At 33.5% G+C, this 25,810-nt stretch overlaps 1 protein-coding gene across 1 annotated transcript; it reads left to right on the top strand.

Moving 5' to 3' along the window:
- The first annotated feature begins 2,104 nt into the window (after nt 1-2,104).
- Nucleotides 2,105-25,555, top strand: LOC141833316 (uncharacterized). The gene is made up of 5 exons (XM_074720726.1): nt 2,105-3,125; nt 3,764-3,822; nt 5,217-5,345; nt 20,400-20,535; nt 25,008-25,555. The coding sequence occupies exons 1-5, from the start codon at nt 2,421-2,423 to the stop codon at nt 25,326-25,328; spliced, it is 1,350 nt and encodes a 449-aa protein (XP_074576827.1). The 5' UTR covers nt 2,105-2,420; the 3' UTR covers nt 25,329-25,555.
- Nucleotides 25,556-25,810: the final 255 nt, after the last annotated feature.

Raw genomic sequence — 25,810 nt, 5'->3', positions numbered from 1 at the left:
AATCAAACACATATAAAATATGTACTCAAATAGTGAATTGCTATTTATCCAATAAATAGTATAACTGTAAGACGATCGCTTTAGGATACATCTCAAATCTAACAGTTTCACTACCTTGGAATCCCACTTGCTGCACAGAAGTTAAGGACCAACAACTATGGATCCTTGATAGAGGTCATTGTGCGGATACTAGCTTCATGTCCCAAGCAAACGTTGTCCTACATTGGAAAGCTTGAATTGGTGAAGACCGTCTTACAAGGTATCGAATGCTTTCGGCTCTCCATCTTGCCTATCCCTTGTGTCATTGACAAATTATATGCAATATACTAGTCATTCATATGGCACACCAAACATCCACCTATCTCTTGGGCCACCATGTGTTTAGTAAAGAGAGAAGGAGGCTATGGACTCTGCGATCTTCGCAAGTGGAACTCAACCCTACTAAGCAAATGATTCTGGAATATTTAGCAGAAGAAAGACTCTCTTTGGGTAAGATGGATCCACCATCAATACCTTCGACAAACTGACTAATGAGATTGACAAGCTAAGGTCTCAGACTCACCTGTCACAAGCAACTCATCCATATAAAGCAGTCATCCATGACAAAGTTGGCACTGCCCCCAACAAGGGGTGTTCATTCTGGAATCCTAGTTTGATGGTACACAACAACGAGGTTCAATCGTCGCCTATAATTTTTCAAGGCACGAAATGATGCCAAGGTGTGGTCATCAATTATATGGAAGTCGTACCTTATGCCGAAGCACCAATTCACAGTTTGACTATTTGCAAATGAAAGATTACGCACCAAGGATCTCATATGAAGTTAACAAAACCTATCCGCTTTGTCAAAGAGCGGATGAGTCTATGAACCATCTCTTCTTCAGGTGCACCATAAGCAAACCTTTTTGGGACAAAGGTTCAAAACTAGTTGCACATTCGACAAGTGATGAGTATGTCTAAGCGAATATTGAAGGTCTTCCATCGATGGTTCCGCGATGATAACACACTCAACAAGCCTCGATATTTGGGGATGTCTTGCATAGTTTTCTTACTTTGGCAAGTACTACTCAATTTGAGAGTGATATGCCCAACATAAAGAGGATGTTTCGGAAGATTCAGATACATATCTTTCAAATTTTGGATGTTTAAACATGTATGTCTTCACTTGAGTTATAATATAATTTACCTTCATAAAAAAATAATTAAGCATGTTAGTGTTTTTTTTTTGCTTATGTTTATTTATATTGTCTCAATTGTATTTGATCGACATTGCTAAGTATTAGCAAGATTACAGAGTTATATTTGTAGGTCATATGTTATTCACCCTGTAGTTATTTAGTTACGTCTCTTGTAGTTCTAACATTATCTATTTAGTTCTTTTATCTCCCCCCCCCCCCCCCCCCCCCCCCCCCATCTCCTAATCTCATTTTTACTATTATATATATATATTTTTTTGATGATCCAAGTATTCAGTTTTTTGAACCGATTAATCTCTAGAGATGATCAATCTGACCTCATAAATTTTTTTTATTGGATATCAGAATAAATTAGGAAGCGCAAATGACGCATTGTTTCGTAATTAGCATTCTAGAATTATCTTTTAATGTATTATAATTAAAAATTGTTCATACCTGATTAACTATTATACCGTAGTCTCAGAAGCCATTTTTATACTTACATTACTCAGTAAGTCATTTCATCCCTCCAACAATCTATAATTATGTCATAGATTGTTATTATTATTTTTTGTCTGTTTCCTCTTAACAAGGTGTAGTATCGTTTTAAAGAAAATCATAGCCGTACCAAATGAGAGATTCAACCTCGCCGAAGCAAACTCAGCGTGGATCCACTCGAGAATCAAGGTAATCGGATAGGGATTGTAGAAGGGTGGTCAGGAACATCATCCGTTGGATGAACGCACAGCCAATTCTCCCTTGGGCCGAGGCCCAAAACGACCAATTGCTTTCGTTGTTTTTATTTTCATTAAAGAAAAATTGATACACATGGTTCCTGAATGTACGATGGCAGCCGCGCAACTGAGCGCAACAGCCAGTAGCATATTATTTCCAGCAGCTAATCGTCCATCCTTCCCTTCCATCCCACCGCATGCTTGTTTTGACTGGTAGCTGGATTTGGATTTGGATTTGCCTGCCTTCTTTTCCACTACTCCACGCCACCTCTCTCCGCGAGTTCCATAATACCAGAATCTGAAAGCTCTACTACTCCGCGACTAACTAGAGATTGCAATTTGCAAAAGCAAGGCAGGTAATTTGAATATTCCGTAGTTGGAGTTGGATTCTGGTCATCAAAATCGGCATTCATATCATCATGAACTTGGTTTCCCTGCTTCCTGCTTGGCGCATTTCATCGAACAGATTGGGAGGCTTCACCATGTAGTTTTCGCTTTTGCTCGGCTTTCCATGTCACTTGCTTGCTGCCTTCCTGTCCTCGAGTGCGTCTACTGCCTCGCCTGCGCTCGCTGGGCCTGGAAGCGCCTCCTCCACAGCGCCGGCCACGACAGCGAGACCTGGGGCCTGGCGTCGCCTGTAGAGTTTGAGCCCGTGCCTCGGCTCTGCCGCTACATTCTCGCAGTCTATGAGGACGATCTCGACCATCCTCAATGGGCACCGCCGGGAGGCTACGGCATCGATACCCACTGGGTCGTCCTCCGCAAGACCTACCAGAACACCCATGGCCGCGCACCGCCGTATCTGATCTATGTCGATCATAGAAATTCTGACATCGTCTTGGCAATAAGAGGCTTCAATTTTGCTCAAGAGGGCGATTATGCCGTTCTGTTAGATAATAGTCTTGGAAAGAGGAAATTTTCTGGTGGTTACGTTCACAATGGTCTTCTGCAAGCTGCTATTTGGGTCTTTGATGAGGAGTGCAAAGTTTTGAAGGACTTGTTGGAGATGAATCCCACGTACACTCTTACATTTGCCGGCCATTCTTTGGGATCTGGCGTCGCTGCACTGCTAGCAATGGTGGCTGTTCATAATCTTGACAAGTTGGGGAATGTGGAGAGGAATAGGATTAGGTGTTTTGCTATTGCCCCTGCAAGGTGTGTCTCGCTTAATTTGGCTGTTAGATATGCAGATGTTATCAATTCGGTTGTTCTCCAGGCAAGATTCCTAGACTTCTCCTTTTTTATTATACTATTTTGTTGCATATTCGAATTTATTCAATAGAGAATGTTCTCCAAGAATCAGGTGAGATCTAATTGGGTTACATAGTCATCCTATGATAAATGGATCAACTTTCTTATGCACAAATTAGGGCTTTAAATTTTCTTGAGATCATTGTAAGTATATTATAAAGAAACTCAAGTATTTATGCAAAGTGTTGAATATAAATGGATACCAAGTGAAATTGCTATTGAATAAATCCAATTACCAAGTTATAATGCAATCCACTACCATAACCATCATCCAGAGCCTTTCGATGGGCTGATGGTCTTCATTCATGTTGTTCTATAAATTAGCTATAATTGGTAGTCGTACTTAGGAGCCACATCTTTCCATTCATACATGAAGCACATTTGATAAATTGAAATGAAAAAGTCTAAGGAATAAGAACTTTACAACAGTTCATTGAATAGAATGTACAAACTGAGACCTTGTTTTTAGTAGAATCTAGATCTTCCTCAATATTGATTTTGCTCAATACTTTGCAAATTTTGGCGGTTATTGCTATTCTGTCTTTAGCAATCATTTTCCAAGCTTTAGCTCTGATTTGCATATGTTTATCAACAATTGCTCAGGATGATTTCTTGCCTCGGACAGCAACACCTCTGGAAGATATATTCAAGTCACTTTTCTGGTAAATTGAGGACTCAACTCTTAGAGTAAGGACTTCATTCATTCATTTTTTTTGTAAATTGAGGCCTTCTTTTTTAGAGTAAGCACTTTTTCACTCAAGGATTTTATGTAGAACAATAATGAATGCTGTAGTGCATAACAAAAAATGGATAAAAGTTAACCATGTAAATCTTAGGCGCGTACTGAATGTTTTTACTATCTGTATGGTTTCCTTAAATTAAGATGGTATTAATATCTTAAAGAGTAGTAGCCACAAAGGAAATCAAATGCATTTAGTGATCTACTATGATTTTGTAATGCATATAGCTAGATGATCTACTATGACTTCATAATGCATATAGGTGAATGATCTACTATGATTTTGTAATGCATTTAGGAAAGAGACTGTTTTTCATCTTATGGAAGTCTTTCATTTGGCATGCTTGCTTGTAGTTCTGACATGTCATTTTTATGCTTCTCTTCACCCAATTTGAAGTGGAGCTTGTGACCGAAGATGGAGATAAATGTGTAAATATATGGATGCACTTCTTAAATGTTATGTAGGCTGTAGGAAACTTAGAGATCCAACCTGGAATTCTCTATGGCTATTTTTTATTTAAAAAAGGAAAACCCTGATTCAAAATTTTGGGAGTTCTGGGGTCTTGGGGTTAGATTCCTGAGTTTTGATGATAAATAATGCTCTAATATGCCTATACATTTGAAGAAGATAAACTATATACATGGAACCTTACACACATCCTTGCTTCTAAAGCATGAATGCATGATGTAAGTAGCTCCTTGAAACTCCAAATTTCATGAACTGTTGCACCACATAGACAATGGATGATGCATAGGATCTTATAAGGACCAATCAAGGACCTGAAATTTCTTGTATTCATTGGAAATAATGGTCTTTGAATCATTTCTTTATATGTACCTACAGTAGCATTCAAATAAAACCCTTAGTTAATTCACTTGTTTCTTTTTGTGCCAATTTCTTTCTCTTTTCATTGCATAGCTCATGTTTTTGTTGTATTTTGCAAATCAAGTTGACCATGTAAATGCCAAAACCATTATCACCTTAGTTTTCTTTTTTGCAGTCAATACCAATTTTCCCTTAATAATACATTGCAATAGGGGATGATCACATTTATTCAACTATTTATTTCCATCAGAATGCTATGCTAAGCAACAGGAAGGACTGGAATAAAAAGGGGAAAGTGCAGAAATTTCACATCAATTCTTGTTTCTTTATAACTGTCAACTGATCAACTTTCTTCCAACTTCTTCCTTCATGTTTTGAACAAAAACCAGAAAAACCACCTAGACATGCTCGTGCAGCTTACTGTCTTGCAAACACATCAATTGAGAAGTCTTTTCTTATTTGATAGGACTGGTGTGATTTTCTTTGCACAGTTTACCATGCTTGTTATGTCTAAGATGCATGGCTGATACATGCATACCAGAGGACGCTATGCTAAGAGATCCCCGGAGACTATATGCACCAGGAAGGCTCTATCATATTATTGAGAGGAAGCCATGTAGGTATACATCCTTGTCCATTATGACATGTGCAAAATCTAGAGAAATATGGCATTCACATTTTTTTTTTTATTTTGAAACTTGTAAAATGCTAGATTTATTGGTTCATATTAATTTTAGTTGGGTTAGCATCTTTAATATTCTAGGAAAATAGGAAATTGAGGTACTTCACCATTAAAGGACTTTAGGAAAAAACTGAGTAAAGCATTGGCTTTTACAAGGCAGCTTGTTGTCTTGAACAACTAATTGCTCAATAGTTAACTTTAAAGGAAGATGGTAGAGTAGGAAACTCTTGGGCATGATTAATTACTCCCTAGGCTTTCTCATGTACTAATCTATACATCTTCATGGTCTTGAAGACATGTTTGCTTGGTGTGAATAGCTATGAATTTCATAGAAAAGAAAATGATGATTTCCAAGATAGATACTTGGCATTTAACTTGCTAGCTTACTAATTTTTTCAATAAAAAACTCGAAATGCAATTTACTTAATGAAAATTTTCACGGTTAATTTTTGTTGTTATGTGTGTTTCGTGGAAATTTGACTTCGCATTTGTCACTATTTAAAATTTAGAGTTGTGACGATTTTGGGTATTGATCAGAACCTAGTTTGGACATCATCTTTGTCCCCTAATAAGGTTAACATGTTTTATAATTCATTGGAAGGAGCCATCAAAAGGAAAGGATATGAAGTCAAAGCATCAAGGAGGAAGGAGGGACAAAGTGTACTAATTTGCTACCCTCTAAAAGGGCATCTAAAGAACAAGATGACAGTTATTATATTGCAATGTTTATAATCTCAATCCATGTTGGTCAAGATGGGAAAACCTTTTTGTTTTGCTTTGTGACCTTCCTTGACGATATCTTAGTGTCTCAGACTCGATTCATCATTTGGCTTCCTTTGTTGCTTCCTCTTTCATGCCAAAACCTAGCTTCTACCTTGGGGTTGCTTTTGTAGTAAAACCAAAACCCAAACTCTAGACGCTAGTGCCTACATCACTTCATGTGGGAGTCTTTTCTTTACATGAGATAGATATATTTTTTTCTCAATTGTATCCTATTTTTTTAATATAATTTTCTATATGAAGTTTGGGTTTATATAGTCACTTTGCTTTACCGTTAACAAGTTTGCATATCGATTGCATATTAATTATGTTATCGACTTCAAGACTTAACTACACTATAAAGTAGAAGGAATTTGATGTATAGAAGATGAACAAAATGAGAAAATATTATCACTTGATATAATAATAAGTCCTCTATATTGAATATTAAACTAATATTCAATTTTGTTGGCAAGTCAATAACATAAGTATCCATAACAAATTTTTGTTATGATGTTAAAGACCTAGCACACTTTTCTCATAAAGTCTATAATTAGATAATCTTTACTATTGCACTAATTTTATGGTATGAATTTATGTTTCATTGTTTGGTGTAATTTTCCTTTTCATATACACTTAATATGACTCTTAATAAACTAGAAGGATGGAAAAAACATGCAAAAATATCAATAGATTGACGAGCTTTAAATCAATAAGCTTCTTCAAAAGAATATATACTCATGGATCTATTTATATAATTATCATAAGCATTTTTAACAATTTACAAAATAAAATCTCAACTCTTTAGACAACTATGCACAATTTAAAGTTTCATGCTATGCTAGTCAACATGGACGAAATTTGCCATTCCATCCCGCCAATTGGCATGACATTGGATTCGGTGCAAAGCCAACAAAAACCAAAAGAGAAGAGAATAGAAAGTTTATAGGCGACAAATAATAATGATGAGCCGATAAGGGTTGGGCGACAAGTGGTTCGTCTCGCCAAAACTCCAACGATCCCACACAATATAACTTGACGATTCACTAGATGTCAGCCACGGGCTTCCACGAGGTTGCAACGGTCTCACATGTTTGTAAGGCATCTTGCATTTGCCTGGTCGTGAGGCCTATGCATGGCCACGAGGCCTCCATGAGGTTGTTGTTGTCTCTTGGAGAGCCTATGGCTAGATGTAGCTGCCGCGACCTTAAAACCGCTAGGTGAAGCCTCTTGCGACGACCTCGCTTTACCACGAGGCCATCGCCTCATAGAGAGCTTGCGGCCAAATGTGACCGTTGCGACTTCGCCATGGTCATACTTGGCCCTATCTTTGCAAATAGCTAGGCCGCGGTAGGCTAGCTATGACACAGTTTTTTTTTTTCTATTTCCCTTATTTTTATTTTGTTCCTTTTAATCCTTTTTCTCCCTTTATTTCCTTTTCTTCTAATCCTTTTTTCCCTTTTGTTTTCTTCAATTTTTTGTGATTGGTTACTTTCCCATTTCTTTCCTTTTTCTCTAATGCTAATCAATGTCTTTCCCCTTTTCCCTTTATTTCTCCTTATCCACTGAGAATCTTTCCTTTTTCTTTTTTGATTGTGGAATTTTTCCATCAATAATTCCTTTCTCTCCTTATTGGGAGAGATATAATGTAATTCTTAATCTTATTATTAGTTTAATTAAATATTGAAATAAATTATTCTATATATAAATTTTATTCAATTTTAAACTGAGCAAAATAAATCTAATTTAAACTTACTTGATTCTAACCGTCATGTCTGCTTGGTGGACTCCACCTTAACTCAAAATTAACTTTTACTTAACCCTAAATTTTAAAATATTGGTTTAATTTAATTTAATTATTTATTTTAAAAAATTTAAAATGTAAAAGTTTTAATTAAGATAAAATTTCATATATATATTTTTTGTGTCCTAACTTTTGTGATATCAATAAAAATTTAGAGAAATAATGTTAACATATGATATGAAAATTAAAGTTTGATGAGATCGTGTCGAGCTTCTTCTTTTTTATATTCTCTCAATTTTAATTTGAATGCCAATAAATAATTAGGGTTTGATATGATAATTTATTTAAATAAAAATTAATTTAATTGTTAAAAAATAAATTATTTATTTATTTATACTAATTTTGATTTATTTTATGAAAATAACATTTAAAATACGTTACACTTCTTTTGATATTAGTAACATTACATGTCATTAATTTTACAAAACTTATATAAATTTTAATTCGAACTAGTGTTATATCATTTTTTAAAAAAAAGAGAAATATATTTATTTTCTTTTATATAAATTGTTCAATGTTTAAAAACTTAACACTCATTCATCCAACTCATATTTAATATAATAATACAACATAACATATGCATTATATCAATAAATCAAAGTTATAATCCCCTTATCATTTTACTATATAATAGAAAATTTATGCAACACTTTTACATATTCTCAAAATATAAAAATTAAATGAATCCATGAATAATTTAAAATTTTGAAATAAGTGTAACATAATTAATGCCTAAAATCATCATAATATTTTTGAAGATGTCAAAATCAAAGATTAATCATATTAATGGAAATTTTTAGACTTGATGTTGTTGTAATAAAATTTAAAACTGTTGAAGACCAATCTTCATGACTATTATAATGTAATTTTTGGATTTGACGTCTCTGTAATAAAACTATAATTAAGACTATTTAATTATGTGTAATAATAATAAAAATGTAAAATTTAAATTTATACATCACTGATAGTTGCTATAAAAAATTCGATAAGTACTAAACATCCCACGAGATAATATTAGAATTTGAATTTAACATTCAACGTCTCAAATATAACTCAATAGTAAACATCTATAATAATCAAATATTAATAAAATATTTAAAAAGTACTAAAATTGTACTGGTACGGTATGATACCGAAACTCTATCGTAAGATTCTGATCATAAATCGAACTTTGGCATGACTCAATATTTTAAATCTTGAAACTAAATAAATTTCTTGAATTATGGTGGTGATTCATATTGAACTTTAACCTATTACAACAATAACAACAACCAAGTCTTATCTCACTAGGTGGGGTTAGCTATATGTATCATTCTACATCATTGGACTCTATCCTTTATTATATAATCATTTATATTTAAATAATTTTTATCTTGTTTATTGTTGCTAATCAAATATTTTTTGGTCTTTCTCTTCTTCATTTGATGTGCACATTTATTATAGTTTCACATCGCCTAATTGGAGCATTTATTGATTATCTAAGTACATGTTCGTACCATTTTTAATGTGTCTTCCAAAGTTTTCCTTCAATAGCTATAACCATGTTTTTCTCTCTAATATTTTATTTTTTATCTGTTCATACTTGTATGTTCACACATCCACCTTAACAACCTCATCTCTACAACTTTCATCTTCTGCTCATGTGCTCTAGTCATAGTCCAACATTCAACTCTATATAACAAAGCAGGTATAATCATCATTTTGTAAAATTTTCCTTTAAGTCTTAGAGATAATTTACGTTCATAAAGAATACTTGATGCTCGTCTCCATTTCATCCATCCCGCTTGTATTTTATGTAAGACCTCTCTCTTAATCCCTCATTTATTTTGTAAAAATAATCTTAAATATTTAAAACTCTCAGTTACAGATAATTTATCATCTCCTATCTTAATAATTGTCTCATTACGTTTAATATTACTAAATTTAAATTTTATATATTCTATCTTTAATCGACTTTGTCTAAAATCTTTCACTTTTAGCATTTCTCGCTAAGATCTGAGTTTAACATTACTCCTTTATGTGTCTCATCTATCAAAACAATATCATCTGTAAACAACATGCACCATGATATCATATCTTGGATGTTTTTAGTGAGTTTGTTCATGATTAATATAAAAAGATAGACTTAAAGCTAATTCTTGATGTAACCCTATCCCTATGGGAAACGCTTCAGTTAATACACATGAAGTCTTCACTTTTATAATTTTATCCTCATACATATCCTTAATTAGTTCAATATACTTATGCTAACACATCTCTTTTCTAAAATTCTCCATATAATTTTTCTTGGGACTCTATCATAAGCTTTTTTTAAGTCGATGAATATTATGTGTAAATCTTGCTTTGTTCCCGATACTTTTTAATTAGTTGTTTGAGAAGATATATAACTTCTATTGTTGACCTTCCATGTGTGAATCCAAATTAATTTTCGATCATCGTAATTTTCTTCCTTAGTCTTTTTTCTATTTCTTTTTCTAAAAGTTTCATAGCATTACCGATTAATTTAAAACCCCTATAGTTTGTGCAATTTTATACGTCTCCTTTATTCTTATATAAGAGAACTAGAGTACTTACTCTCCACTGGTTAATTTTTTTTATTTTCAATATTAGATTGAATAATTTTGTAAGTCATTCAATACCTTGTTTCCCTATGCACTTCCATATCTCTATTGGAATATCATCTGGTCTAATTACTTTTCTATTGTATCTCATTTAAAACTTGTTCTACTTCTGAAGTTTGAATTTTAAGATAAAAATTTAAATTTTCATACTCATTTAACTTAAATTATCTAAGTTAAATTGATCATGTAAACCTTCATTAAAAAGTTGATGAAAATATCTATTTCATCACTATTTAATTTCCTCATCATTTAATAATACCTTATTGCATTTATCTTTAATATATTTTATTTGGATATGATCTCTTGTCTTTCTCTCTTGCTTTAACTATTCTATATATGTTTCTTTCTCCTTCTTTTGTATCTAATTTTTGATATAAGCATTCAAAGTTTTATTCTTGACTTCATTCAGTGCTTTTTTGATTTCTTTCTTGACTACTGCATATTTTTTAAAATTTTCCTCATTTTTACAAGTATATAATATCATTTATCTTATAAGCTATTAGTTTTTTCCTTCACTTTCTTCTGTACTTTCTCATTTTACCACTAAAATTCTTTACTTAATGGTACATGCCCCTTTGACTCACTGAGTACACTCTTGGTTATTATTTTCAACTTTGATACCCTCTTATTCCATGTCGTATTCGAGTCGTCGTGTATTTCTTTTAATACTTGTACTCCAACTTTCTTCTTAAATATGTTTTGTTTCCCATCCTTTAGCTTCCATCACTTAATTCTAAGAGTCATGCATATTTTTCTTCTATTGATATTATATTTAAGGTATATATCCAACACTACTAACCTATGTTGGGGGTTAAGTTTTCTGCAGAGATGACCTTGTAATCTTTATAAATCTTTTTATATTGCTTTTTAACCATAAGAAAGTCAATTTGAATTTTTTATTTTTACTTTTGAAAATGACCAAATATTATTCTCTTTTCTTAAAAAAACGTATTAACTAGTATAATGTCATATGCTATTGCAAAATCCAATATAATTTTTCCTTCTACATTTCTTGTTCTAAACCCATAACCTCCATGCACCTTATTATATTCCTTATTTTTCACTCCTAAATGCCTATTTAGATCTCCTATGAAATCATTTCGGTTGATGGGATATTTTATCATACCTCATCTAGGTCAGCCAAAAATCTAGATTTGATATAAAGCTTCACCTCGCTTAGGTATAGTTCACCATCTTTCGAGTCCTGACAGGCATACTCCAACACAAACCCTTCATAAAAGATCTAGGTCGGCCGACGATGCATCCCTACAAAAAGAGGATCCCACCAATCAGCTTCCTTGCCCCGTCAGAGTTTCTAAACTCACCGACTTGCATGCATGTCAGACTCCTTGGTCCGTATTTCAAGACGGATCGAATGGGGAGCCCACTGGTCGATGCCTTGAGCGCACAAGTGTCAAAGGGTGGAACGCCAATGACGCGCATCGCATCATCGACCACACTGACAATATGCCACGAGAGCGCACAATGCGTCTGGGCTTGGACCACCAGCATAGCCTGCAACGGTCTATGTCCCAAGTCGAGCAACGAACCAACTAGAGCTATTCCGCATCCGATCGGAGCACAATCATCTAATCCTACTTGAGGTGCATATATACTAATTACATTAACAATTTCTTTCTCTATCACTATCTTGAGAATTATAATCCTATCCTCTTTCTAACTACTACTACTTTATTTTTTAACGAACTGTCGACAACAATATATACTCCATTTCTTATTTTATTCTTTCCTTTGTATCATAATTTAAAATTTAAATTCTCTATTATTTTGTTTTCCCTCGTATTATTTTGTCTCTTGTATATACAAAATATTAATTCTTCTTCTAATCATTATATTTACTATCTCCACCAGTGAACGTTCTTAGATTTTATGTTCTAAATATTAGACAATTAATTTTTCTATAATATTTGTTTTTATCTAACTTATGGTATGAGAACTCTTACATACACTTAAATTCTCATGGAGATGTAGCGGTTTTTGTCAAGACATTAATGTCAAAACCTGTAATGCGTTCTTTCTACAGAACATTCTAGCATTAGCATAATAGTTTGATGAATCCCTTCATTGAACATTTGTTTGAAAATCCACGTTGGTTGGCAACCTAACGTACAACCCTCATCTTTTTTCATCCGGGCTTAGGATCGACATTGGCGGGTTTAACTTCAACCTATTAATGAAGATATAAATTTAAGTTGGATGTCAAACATTTTGTATAATATTTTTTAATGTGACTTTGCATCGACGGATTGGCAATCCCCTCTTACCCACTGACCCTTTGTTTCAAAATAAAAGTGTACTTAGAGTTATATTTAGCACTTAGCTTGTTGTATCTAACTCGTAAATTGTACCACCAATTTCTCATGAAGTGTCGGACAGTCTAAAAATCTATCATAGGTTTAGCATTATCTATATCCTAACTTGTGTGAAAGTAAATGGTAGCATTAATGCATGAATACTTGATGATACCATAAAACTCTAGCATAAGTCACGGAGAATTATCTAATGTCCAATTTTTGCTGAAGAAAGTAAGCAAATGTAAGAGAGGTTGTTTACCTGTAGGTTGCTGTATTTTTGGTAGGAGAGGTTGTTTACCTAAATGACGGAGACCCTTGTATTTCTCAATTTTAGTAGCCTCATGAATACTTTATTTGTCTTTGAATTATTTCTAGCTTTGGTCTATTGAGAAAATGAACAAGGGTTGGTATCATATCTAGCATCTCAAAGCATGTATAATTTTTCATACTTTGATATTCATTACATTTCAAGACCTTCAGATTTATCTATTTACTATGTAGTTGAACCAGTAAAGTACATTTGAATGTATTCTCCATGAGTTTTTATTTCATTTAGATCAATTTTGATAGCTATTTGTCTAAATCATTCTAGGTTTGCTTGAACACTGTTAATTTCTTGTCAATTTTATAAAATTACATTTTGCAAATGATGCTTGTTCGAATGGGGTAATATTATCACCAACTAGAATAGTATTCTATTTTGGCTAAGCAATTAAGAAATGTATTTGGATTTAATTGGTCTTTAAAACTAAGAGCTTCTACCTTTATATGCCAAGTGTCTGGTGACTCACTTTAAGCCGATATCAATTTTTGTTTTCACAAAGGTCTTTATGCTCTAAGCATGGAATAGCAATTATGATGCATGTTATATTTATATAAGATTTGTGAGTTTACATTAATTTACTATTTTAGTGCTTCACTACTCCTTATTTGCCAATTAGTTGAATTGATTATTAATGGATTCTTTATAATTTTCTAAGATACCCAATCTACCACTTAAGAATTTAAGTGCATCTTCTATGTTGCTATATTTTTAATATCATCATGTCATATCTAGATTTACATATCTTAGTGTATTTCCTCTCATAATGGCAATGTAAGAGTCGACAAGTTATGAAAAAATTAAAATAGAACACGATAAAACTAGGTACAATAACAACAATAATAACCAGGTCTTATCCCACTAAGTGGGGTCGTTATATGGATTCGCCTACGTCATTGTGTTTTATTCCATTAATATTTAAATAAATTTGATCATATTTTATCATTGTTAACGAAGTTCACTTTGGTTTTCCTCTTCCTTATTTAATGTGCGTATTTATCATAATTGATAAATACATATCCGTATTATCTTAAATATGTCTCTCGATGTTTTCCTGCAACAGACACAATCTCGACTTTCTTTTTGACGCTTCATTTTTTATCATGTCTATCCTCGTATGTTTGCACATCCATCTTAATATCTTCATCTCTGCAACTCTTATCTTTTGCTCATGTGCTCAAGTTATAGCCTAACATTTAGCTTCTTTTAATATAACAAGTTTAATCTCTATTTAGTAGAACTTTCCTTTAAGTTTTAGAGATATGTTAGATCATAAAGAACACTTGATGCTTTTTTCCATTTCAATTATCCTACTTGTATTGTATGTAAGATATTTTTTTTAACCCCTCCATCCTTTTGTAAAATTGATATTAAATACTTAAAGCTCTCAATTCTAGATAACTCATCATCTCCTATCTTAATAATTACCTTATTACGTCTAATATTGTTAAATTTTATATATTCTATATTTATTTTATTAAATTTAAAATCTTTCACTTCTAGGTTTTCCCATCAAGATTCAAGTTTAGCATTTACTCTTTTACATGTTTCATCTACCAAAACAATATCTGCAAATAATATGCACCATGGTAATATGTCTTAGATATGCCTAGTAAGTTTACCTATGATTAGTGTAAAATGATAAAAACTTAGAGCAGATCCTTGATCTAACCCTATTTTAATAGAAAATAATTTGGTTAATCTACCTAAAGTTTTCGCTTTTATCATTACATCCTTATACATATCTTTAATTATTTCAATATACTTTATGCTAACATATTTTTTCTAGAAATTTTCATATAATTTTTCTTGAAACTCTTTCACAAGATTTTTCTAGGTCAATGAATGTCATGTGTAGCCTTTTTTTTCCAAATACATTTTAATTAGTTGTTTGAGAAGATGTATAACTTTTATTGTCGGCCTTTCAAGTATGAATCTAAATTGATTTTCAGTTACTGCCATCTCCTTTGCTTGTCTTTTTTCTATCACTCTTTTCTAAAGTTTCATGGTATGACTCATTAGTTTAATACCTCTATAATTCGTATAATTTTGCATGTCTTTTTTTTTTTTATATAGGGGATTATAGTACTTATCCTCCACAGATTAGATTTTTTTTTTGTTTTCAATATTAGATTGAATAACTTTATAAGACATTCAATATTCTACTTCCCTAAAAACTCCCCTCTATTGAAAGATCATCTGATCTAACTACTTTTTCATTTTACATTCCATTTAAAACCTATTCTACTTCTGAAATTTGAATTCTCTAATAAAAATTTAAATTTCTATACTTCTCTGACCTACTTAAATTATCTAAGCTAAGTTGGTCACTTAAACCTTCATTAAAAAGTTGATAAAAATATTTTTTCTATCGCTCTTCTATTTCTTTATCATTCACTGGTACTTATTACATTTATTTTTAATGCATCTTATTTGGGTAAGATTTCTTGTCTTTTTCTCTCTTGCTTTAGTTATTCTATAGATGCTCCTTTCTCCTTTTTTGTGTCTAGTTGTTGATATAAGCATTCGAAATTTTTATTCTTGGCTTCATTCACTTCTTTCTTGACATTTTTCATAGCTCTTGCATACTTTTTTAACTTTTATTCGTTCTTACAAGTGTACAATAATTTATAGACTATTCGTTTTTCTATTATTTTCTCATGTACTTTCTTGTTCCACTACTAAAATGCTTTACTTGGTGGTGTACATCCTTTTGACTCATCACTTATCCCATGTTGCATTCGAATCACCATGTGTTTCTCTTAATACTTGTGCTCCTATCCTTTCCTTAAAGATACTTTATTTCCCTTCCTTTAACTTCTACCATTTGATTCTAAGAGCTGTGTATATTTTCCTTCTATTGATATTATACTTGGGCGCATATGTAACACTAATAACTTATGTTAGGTAATTAAGTTTTTTCTAGAGATGATCTTGTGATCTTTACAAATCTTCCTAACCATAAGTAAGTCAATTTACATATTATTTTTACTTTTGAACATAATCAAACGTTCTTCTCTTTTGTTGAAAAATATATAGTTGTTGTAAGTTTATATGCTATTATAAAATCCAATATAATTTTTTTCTTCTTAATTTCTTATTCCAAAATCATAATTCTCATACATCTTATTATATTCCTCATTTTTACATTGCATGATCATTTAGATCTCCTCCTATTAAAATTATCTCGTTTGATGAAATTTTTTATACTACCTCATTTAGGTTTTTCCAAAATCTATTTTTGGTATTTTTGTTTAATCCTACTTGAGGTGTATATACTACATTAACAATTTTTTTGCCACCCCTATCTTGAAAGTTATGATCCTATCCCTTCCTAACTATTCATACTATTTTATCCTTTAACAAACTATCTACAATTGTAAGTTCAGGAAAGCGATAGAGGGGGTGAATATCATGCTTAAAAAAACTTTTTGTTTCTTCTTTTAAAAGTAAATCAAAATGCAACGGAGATATAAAATAAGAATCGAAACATAAGAATTTACTTGGTTCACAATCCAACGATTGCTACTCCAAGGCCTACGATCCCTTGGATCGTTTTCGGATAGACAATCAACTAATGTTCTCTCCTCTGAAAAATATTTCGGAGGCGGAGAAAACCTCGTATAGATGAAGGATATAGTAATAGTTTACTATCTCTCTAATTAAAATATGCAAGTACAATTTAATGTTATCAACAACAATTGAATAGAGATTCAGTGTAGGTTGTCGAAGAGCAGATCGGCGTAGTAGACTTGCAGAGCTTGTTTGACAGCGAGACGAATGAGTATGGAGTTGTGGAAGAATTGATCACCGAGCCTCGGACTTCGAGACTTCTTTATGTACTTTTTCTGGTCAACCGATCCTGTTATCGATCGATTGAACCCAATCAAATCCTGCAGATACAATGCTTTATGCCTTTATCGGTTGATTGATCCCACTTACTGGTCGATCGAGCTTCAATGCTGTCCGAGTTTATGTCTAGGTTCTTAATCCGACCAGATCGTATCTCTGTGAAATCAGCTTGGTAGGTCGACCGATCAACGATCAATTGATCCAACTTACTGGTCGATTAAGCTTCATGTTGTTTGAGTTTACATCCAAGTTCTTGATCTGACTAGATCGTATCTCCTTAAAATTAGCTTGACAGGTCAACCGATCAACTTGATCGGTTGACTATACTTTAGTATTTCCTTTACAGATCAGATCTTGTCTTTTCTGATCAGAGTTTCTATATGTGTTCGGTCGACTGACCTTGGTGATGGGTTAATTGAGCCTGTGTTTCCTTTTGGACTTGGATCTGAATCGATCTGTGCTTATCCTCTTCTAATCGGTCGATCGAACCTCTCTGTTTAGTCGACCTAATCTAGATTTTATTTTCTGTAAAACAAAATTAGCACAATAATAATAATAATAATAATCATACAAAACAAAGTTAGAAACAATTATATATATGCATGAATTATTCTGACAGTTACTGTTCGATCTCGACTTAGAACTTCGTATTGATTTTTAAGTTGGACCATCGTCTAAGTGATTTGTCTTAAATGGGACAAGTCCTCATCGCCTTTGGCCTCTCCAAGACTTACCTTATTTATCCGTCAAGCATTCGGTCCAGCTGACCTGTTTGGATTTCTTATGCTTAGTGTTCGATCCTCCTAATTCACTAAGACTTTTCTACAACAACAATTAGCACAATAGATAAAAGTAGCAAAATAAAATAGTGTTATCAACACTATATTTTGATCGAGCAAATACGTTGGTTCGGTCGACCGCACATAGTCGATCGGAAATCTCATTTCAATCGCTCGAATCTACTAGTCTCACTTGCTTGAAGTTCATTCCTCTAGGACTTCTCATAACCTAGGATTTATTCCTTTAGGATTTTTCCTCTTGTCAAACATTCGGTCACCTTTGACCTGCTTGGGTATTTTTCTTGCTAGACTTCGAGTCATCCTTGACCTGCTTGGATTTTCCGTTGTCAAACATTCGATCATCCTTGACTTGTCTGGACTTTTTCTTGCCAAGTATTTGGTCAAACCTTTACCTACTTGGATTTTCCTCTTTGCCAGTCATCCAGTTAATCTTGACCTGATTGGACTTTTCTCTTGCCAAACATTCGGTCAACTTTAACCTACTTGGACTTTATTAGCCATCCGTCAACTTTGATTTGACTGGACTTTAATCTTGCTAGTTATCCGATCAACTTTGACTTGATTAGACTTTCTTTTTGCTAGTCATCTGATCAACCTTGACCTGACTAGACTTCTTTTTACTAGTCATCCGGTCAATCTTGATTTGACTATATTTCTCAGTTGACTAGGTCAATTTTTATTAGACTTTATTAAACATATTGTCAAAAAATATCAAAACCTTAGAGGTTGATTACACCAATACAATACAACTCCATTTCTTCTTCTACTCCTTTCTGTGTACTATAATTTAAAATCTAAGTTCTCTGCCATCTTTGTCTTCTCTCCTATCTATTTTGTCTTTTGTGAATATAAAATATTAATTTTTCTACTCATTATCGTATCTACTACCTTCATTGCCTTATTAGTGAGCATTCCTATGCTCTATGTTCTAAATCTAAGGTAATTGATATTCTTATAATATTTAACATTACATCTATGTTCTTATGAAAATGTAGTGGTCCTTATCAAGATGTTGCAGTCTTGGATCCTGCAACGTATTCCTTGCAGAGAACAACCTAGCATTAACACAATAATTTGATGGATCCATTTATAGAACATTCACCTATATTTGCCGTTGGCTAACAATTTAACGTAACCCTCAACTTTTTTCATCCTGTCTTGGGACGAACAATTGCGGTTTTAAAACTGGGTACAATAAGATAATAAAAAATTATTATTTTTGGCTAGCATACTATGGAAGTTAAGGTTTGTCTCAAAAACTAACTAAATATAGGAAATTATCTAAAACAATTATGTGTGATATTAATATGATTTCTACTTTGAAAATCATCACGTGTGAATCTCAATCAGTCAGGACAAGTTGCACTCGTGCTTGATCTTTTAGGAGGTTGGATTGGATCCCCACCTTACTGAATCCCAAAGCAGTATGGCCCACCACTAAAGAATATATTTCTTTTGATAGGAGTAGACACACCAAGAGGAGGTTGGTTGAATAGGATACTAAGCAAGATTATAGGACGAGCCAGTAAATCTTTCACTTTAACAGAGACTAAAATCAGACTAGGGATAGGGTGGGAGCAGATCTAGTGTTTACAGCACTATGGGATCTTGATGGATAAAAAAATGCTAGATCATGGCTGTAGGTAAGGGACCTAGTGAGGGAAGTGGTAGATGTTTTGGAAGGAATTACCAAGCTTGCTTGCCAAGAAATCAGCAAGGTCTAATTTGCGTCAAATAAATAAATATAAAATTTTGCCAACCGAAACCTAATTATAAAAGCAATCCTATTTTGAATTTAAATTTTGCATCAACCTAGTTTCATGCCATGAGGGTTGTCATTTATTGGATGAGGCTTAAAGTGTTAGATGAGTAAAGCATTAGCTTGGGTTCAAAATTTTAAATCAGTTGATTTGTGCTTCTAGCATTTCTCTTCATGTTTACATCATATATGTGCAAACACTTTGGACATGCTTTTTCATTATATCTTCCATATCTCGGTTAAGTAATAAGTGATAATGATCAATTTGGTAGTGATGGTTTTTTCAATGACTAAACACTTGGACTTTACTTCTCTAAATACATCTTTTAGAAAAAATTTACAATGAAGTCACTGAAATGTAAAAATTTAGTCAATTTAATTATACGTGACACCACCATTGAAACTTAAATCTCTAACTACTAGTAGTGGAACCTTCGTATCTCTATATTGTTGGTTACTCTTAGATAATTAGGTGGTTGAGTTGATTACACATCATTTATGTTTCTGTACACATCATATCTGATTTTGATTATGATGGAGATGGACAAGGAGCTCATATAATCATTTTGATAACAATTATTCGTGATTTCACATTGCTTTGCATATCAGTGAATGAATTTACTTCAATAAAGATAAAAAGAAAAATGATCTTCAGGCAGTATATTGTTTCTGCCTCTGAAAGCTAATGACTCTTGTTATCTTAGTGAGTGTTTGACAGGTCTCACTAGTGGATACTACTGAATTATTTTGCCGGTTGCAGGTGTGGAAGATTTCCACCTGTTGTTAGAACAGCTGTGCCGGTAGATGGACGATTTGAACATATTGTTCTTTCATGCAATGCTACCTCAGATCATGCAATTATTTGGATAGAAAGAGAATCCCAACATGCCTTAGATGTGAGTCTTTATATTACTTCTCCTCCTATAGTATTTGGTTCTCTGAATGTTTGTTTCAAAGCACTTTATCAATAATTTTTTCATCTTTTGTTACATCCTATTTAGTTCCACCAGTTAATGAAGAAATTCTATATGATTAAATAAGTTGGCTACTATTAGTTGAGCTTAAGTATTTTCTGCCGATAGGTAAGCCTAACAAGTTAATTGGTTAGTTCTTTTATGTAAGTGCATCATGACAATTAATATTAGAGAAACCCAGACCTAATTTTAAACACAGTGAAATGTTGACTAGTGTGATGGTGTAGCCACCATTAGGCCTCTCATGCTACCAATTAGGGATGATTCCGTTGTATGGATTGGATTTTAGCCCTCGGGAATACAAAACTTTCTAATTGACACCACAATCTAGTCTTACATAAGCACGGACTAATAAAGGAGCTTTATAAGCTTTTAGATGTTGTCATTAACTTGAGCTTAAATATTTTAGACTAGTAAGTTATACCAGATACTCATCATCTGAGTTGTACACTAATTTGAGTCATTATATCTTTAAATAAATAAATTAGGTTCCCAACCTGAGTATCACAAATATCTATTTGCTTTGTGTGATGTCTTACTTAAATGGATTAGGATAGGAAAGATTAACATTCTCTTAAATTGTTATCAATTTGTTGTTTTGATGCGTGAAATAGTAATCAATATGTGGAGGTCTATCTCTTTGTTAGGGAACGTCATCAGAAATTTAAAAAAGTCTCACATGAATGAGTAGTTGCTCTATCAAATCAATAGAATAAAATGGACATCACAAACATCACATAACATGTGAGGGTATAACCCCCGTGCCTAATTATGTGTGGATATGCCTCAATATACCCATAACATGCTAATGGAGCAAAATCCTTACGGAGCACAGTGTCAAATCTCATATCACATAAATTGGATAAAAGGTTTTGTTGTTATCGCATTCACTATTTCAATATTAGTTATTACCTTGTTATTTTGCTTTGAGTGTTTTCATTTTGGTTTATATTAACGTTAAGGACTAACCTGAGGTTTCCATCTTTTTTAAGAGTTTGACACGTAGCTGGTAAAATCTGTTGATACTAATATGGATCGCATGAGTTGGATCAGTATTGAAAATGGCCCAATTTGATATTTTATGAGAAATGGACATATCATAAAAATTAAATAGAAGTTTTAGAAAAGCCTAGAGACTCAAAGAAATAAATAGAAATTAGTTAAATTATATTAGAAAAGTAATGTAATCTGTTCCTATTGAGATCGGCCGGTGGACGCGTCACCCGCCACGCAGCACCACGGTCGACGTCGTGGAGAGGAAGAAGATGACGAACTCCGAGACCTGCGAACACCAACACCGTGAGAAGGAAGGCCAGGGGTGTCCCTAGCTCGACCACTCCGACGCTCAAGTCAGTACCGGGAGGAAGAAAAACTGTTGCAGGAAGGAAGAAGTAATTGCGTTTTGTATTGCATACCTGTGCATGTAATATTTGGGGTTTATATAGACGGTGAGGGAAGAGAATTATACCTGCTTGTAATTAAGGAAATATCGACGCAATAGATTTTGTCAGAGGAACTGTCTTTCGTTATTAAGGAGAATATTATCTGAGATATCTTGTCAGGGAGAATATCCTACCGTGATCATTGTCAGGATCTGGAGAATATCCTGCTGTGATCATCCGCGATCATTACAGACGGAATGTATCCTCTCCGTCGTAGCTACGTGTCATTAAACTGTCTTGCTTCATAATTGCTTAGTGGTAGTGGTGTGACAGATTGGATTTGATTGGGACTGCCAGATAAGATGGATCAGAGGATTTGATTGACAAAGAAGACGAATCAGATTCGAGTGGTCGAGTAGGAATTATGAATGAGTTGAATGGGTCCGATTAAGTCCAGTCAACCAATCAAGTCAACCGTAACAATCGAGTCTCCCTCTATCTGTGCCACGTGTTTGGACAAGTCCTCTTCCTTTATCTGACGGGTCTCGGTCTACGACTGGTCTTTGCGAGCCAGATCATAATACCCATAACATGGGTCTCCCCTCAAGTCTAATCGAAGGAGCGGACCAGTTGACTGACTAGACTGAGTTCATGACAAATGACAATACGGTTACTGAGTTAGAGGTGGAGAAATAGTCTAGGTTGGCTTAGGTGTTAGGCCGTTCTATGATGAATGGTTCACACGGCTCACGGAGCACTTGACAGAACCGAGGCGCACCAATGGGATGGGATGGCTGATGAGACATTCACACGCCTCCGTTAAGGACAAAGATACGCTGCAGATTGCGTTCCTCCTCGAATGGTTCGCATGCCCCCCCTCCTGTTCACATGTCGTTACATCTGACGACTAGTACTCCTATCCACTATATATAGAGGACGAGGGGGCACAGACGCGAAGCCATCTGTAGTTGTTGCTTTTGGAGAAGAACCACTTTCGTTGTGTTAACAGCTTGGATGGTTCGACCAAGAGAAGAAGAAAAGGAGACTAGAAGTGATATATATACGCAAATGCATTGTAAAATGGCTTTTGTACTTATCTAATTAATATAAAAAAAATTTACCTTTTGCTCTCCTTTTCATTATTGTTCCATTAATCTCTATTAATGGATATTAATCCTCTTTAGTGGTTGAGTCTAGCTTAATAAATCTAATTTGGATTAGACTTAATCCAATAATCTAATAGTTAGATTCATTTGAGTCTAACTCAATGAGTCTAGTTCGAATTAGACTTAACCATATAATCTTAGGGTGTATTATATTTTAGACAAACTAAAATAAACTTATCTCCAAATCAACATGTTCTTTGTGTGTGACCTAATAAGTTCTCGTAGCGTTGGTAATGTCTCTAAAATAACATTTTAGATACATAAACAATGAGTGACATCTAGCAATGCATCATTGCTAACCAAGTGATGAGAATGTCTAGATTCGACCTAACCTTTTTGTGTCTATTATGTTGTATAATTTGGTTCTTCTATCATCGATATTTAGATTGATTCATGAGATATAGACCGTGTCATCTCCTTATCTTTGTGCAAGTAGATTTACTTAATCAAATGAGTTCAATATCTCATATTGATTTATTTGAGTATGACTATGCATTTTAGTAGTTCTACTTAATCAAGGGGCTCACAGATATCACTTCCGTCATATGAAAGGGATAGATCCCATTTACATCACTCACATCCTTTGCATAACTTATTGCATACCAGTGATCGACTTTATAGTTCACCTCATTACAGATGACGTTTTTCAATACTAAAATACACAACTCCTTATATAAAGAACTGTAGTGATTTCAGGTCCAAGGACTATTTATACTAATAGTTACTATGAGAATGTTTATGACACTCATATAACGATCCATGAAACATTTTTATTGTGCAGTACATATTTTCTAATATATATCTATGTGTCAACTTGATATCTTATATACATGACTTGTGAAATTAAGTTATTAGTTGACTTACATATTAGTCTTAATACATTAATATTGCCCTTATATATTAAAGCTTGGTTAGAAATAATTAAGAGTAGTGTTTTATATATGTCTACAACATTCCACTATTAATTCAACTAATTGATATGCTATAGATTAAAACCTACTACTCTAGAATATTATTATACTTATTTATCTGACATAGATCTAAAGTAAATATAATGACCATAAACTTTGTCTTTTATTAATGAAAAAATGATACTAAAGTTCCGTTATTAATTATCTTATAATTGGCTCTAAGAACTAACACTAACAGAAAGGAGTCTATATTTCCTTACACTAAGTAGGGAAGAGTAAAACACTTATGCATAAGGACTTAATGTAATGTGTAATGAAGGGGTTCTTAAGCAGACTGGAGACAGGGAGGAGAGGAGACTTAATGTAATGTGTAATGAAGGGGTTCTTAAGCAGACTGGAGACAGGGAGGAGAGGAAGGGGACACCCTGAAAGGAGCCTATGTTTCCTTATACTTGGGAAGACTAAAGTGCTCATGCATAAGGACTTAATGTAACGTGTAATGACTAAACACCTTGTCTACAACAACTATAGTTTTCAAAACTCATATGATTCCGAACTAACTAATTCTAGAAACTCACCAAATCACAATTTACCGAGATGGGTTTTTTAGCATCTTAATATCTGACTTTCTTTAGGTACTTCTGCAATGCTAGCACATATTTTCTAGCATAGCTTGCACCTGTACGAATCTCATCTATGTTTTTTCTTTTAAAAAAAAAATTTATAGTTTTCACAGATATCCTTTGTTTCTTGTTACTGCTGGAAAAATTCATACTGGCCATTGAGTATGTTTCGCCGAATGGTCTTTGTAACTTTTCACTGTTGTAAAAATTCATATTGGCCGTTGAGTTTACCACTAAATTTTTAAATTTGGAGTAACTATCTCTATTAATGATGGAACAAACCAACCAACAGGAAGCTTTTGAAACTTGCAGTTAATGATGGAGAGTGAAATGCTAATGGAGATTCCTCCAATGCCAAGGATGGAGAGGCAAAAGACGCTCACCAAGGAGCACAACAAAGAGCACAAAGCTGCACTTCAGCGTGCCATTCTAATGTCTGTGCCAGATGCATATTCAGTATCAGAATATGGCACATTTGATGATAATAATCCAATTATTGATGCCGAAGTTATTCCATCATCATCTACCAACAATATACACAATTCAAAATGGACTGAGTGGATTAAAAGGGTTTTTGAGAAAAATGACTCAGGAGAGATGGTGCTGCGAAGATCAACGTCAACAAGCTCGTAAATGTTGCTAAACATATTCTTGATTATGCCTATACATGACTGATACCTACAGTTTATGCAAGAGCTGTCTATGGATTTGCCCTTTGCTATTATGTAAATATGAGCTAGACAGTGTAAAAAGGGCAAACATGTATTGTGGCTAAATTAGTACTCTGGTATTGGTGGGTTTTATATTTGGTTGTTTAGTATTAAAATAATGATATGCACGATCTAGACTAATTGCACTTATCACTTTTTGAACATATACTAATTTTAAAATCATCTGATTGTTTAGATATATATACATATATAATATATTCTAATACATAATGCAGGTATATTGGGTTCCTCTGGGAATAGCGTCGGTGTTCACTAATCATAGAATATCTCTATTTAGTTATAGTAATTCGGTTGAGATGAAGATGGATTGACAATGGACGAAGAGTTCGGACGGGTCAGTGGTATTTGTGGAATGACAAATCGACAATGGAGTTCATTGTCAGA

Source organism: Curcuma longa, chromosome 8 (assembly GCF_044706935.1).
Source record: "Curcuma longa cultivar G26 ecotype Majalengka, Jawa Barat chromosome 8, ITB_CL_G26_1.1, whole genome shotgun sequence".
Classification (NCBI taxonomy): domain Eukaryota; kingdom Viridiplantae; phylum Streptophyta; class Magnoliopsida; order Zingiberales; family Zingiberaceae; genus Curcuma; species Curcuma longa.
Note: the sequence above shows the minus strand (reverse complement) of the source record. Positions and strands in the feature narration are given on the sequence as shown.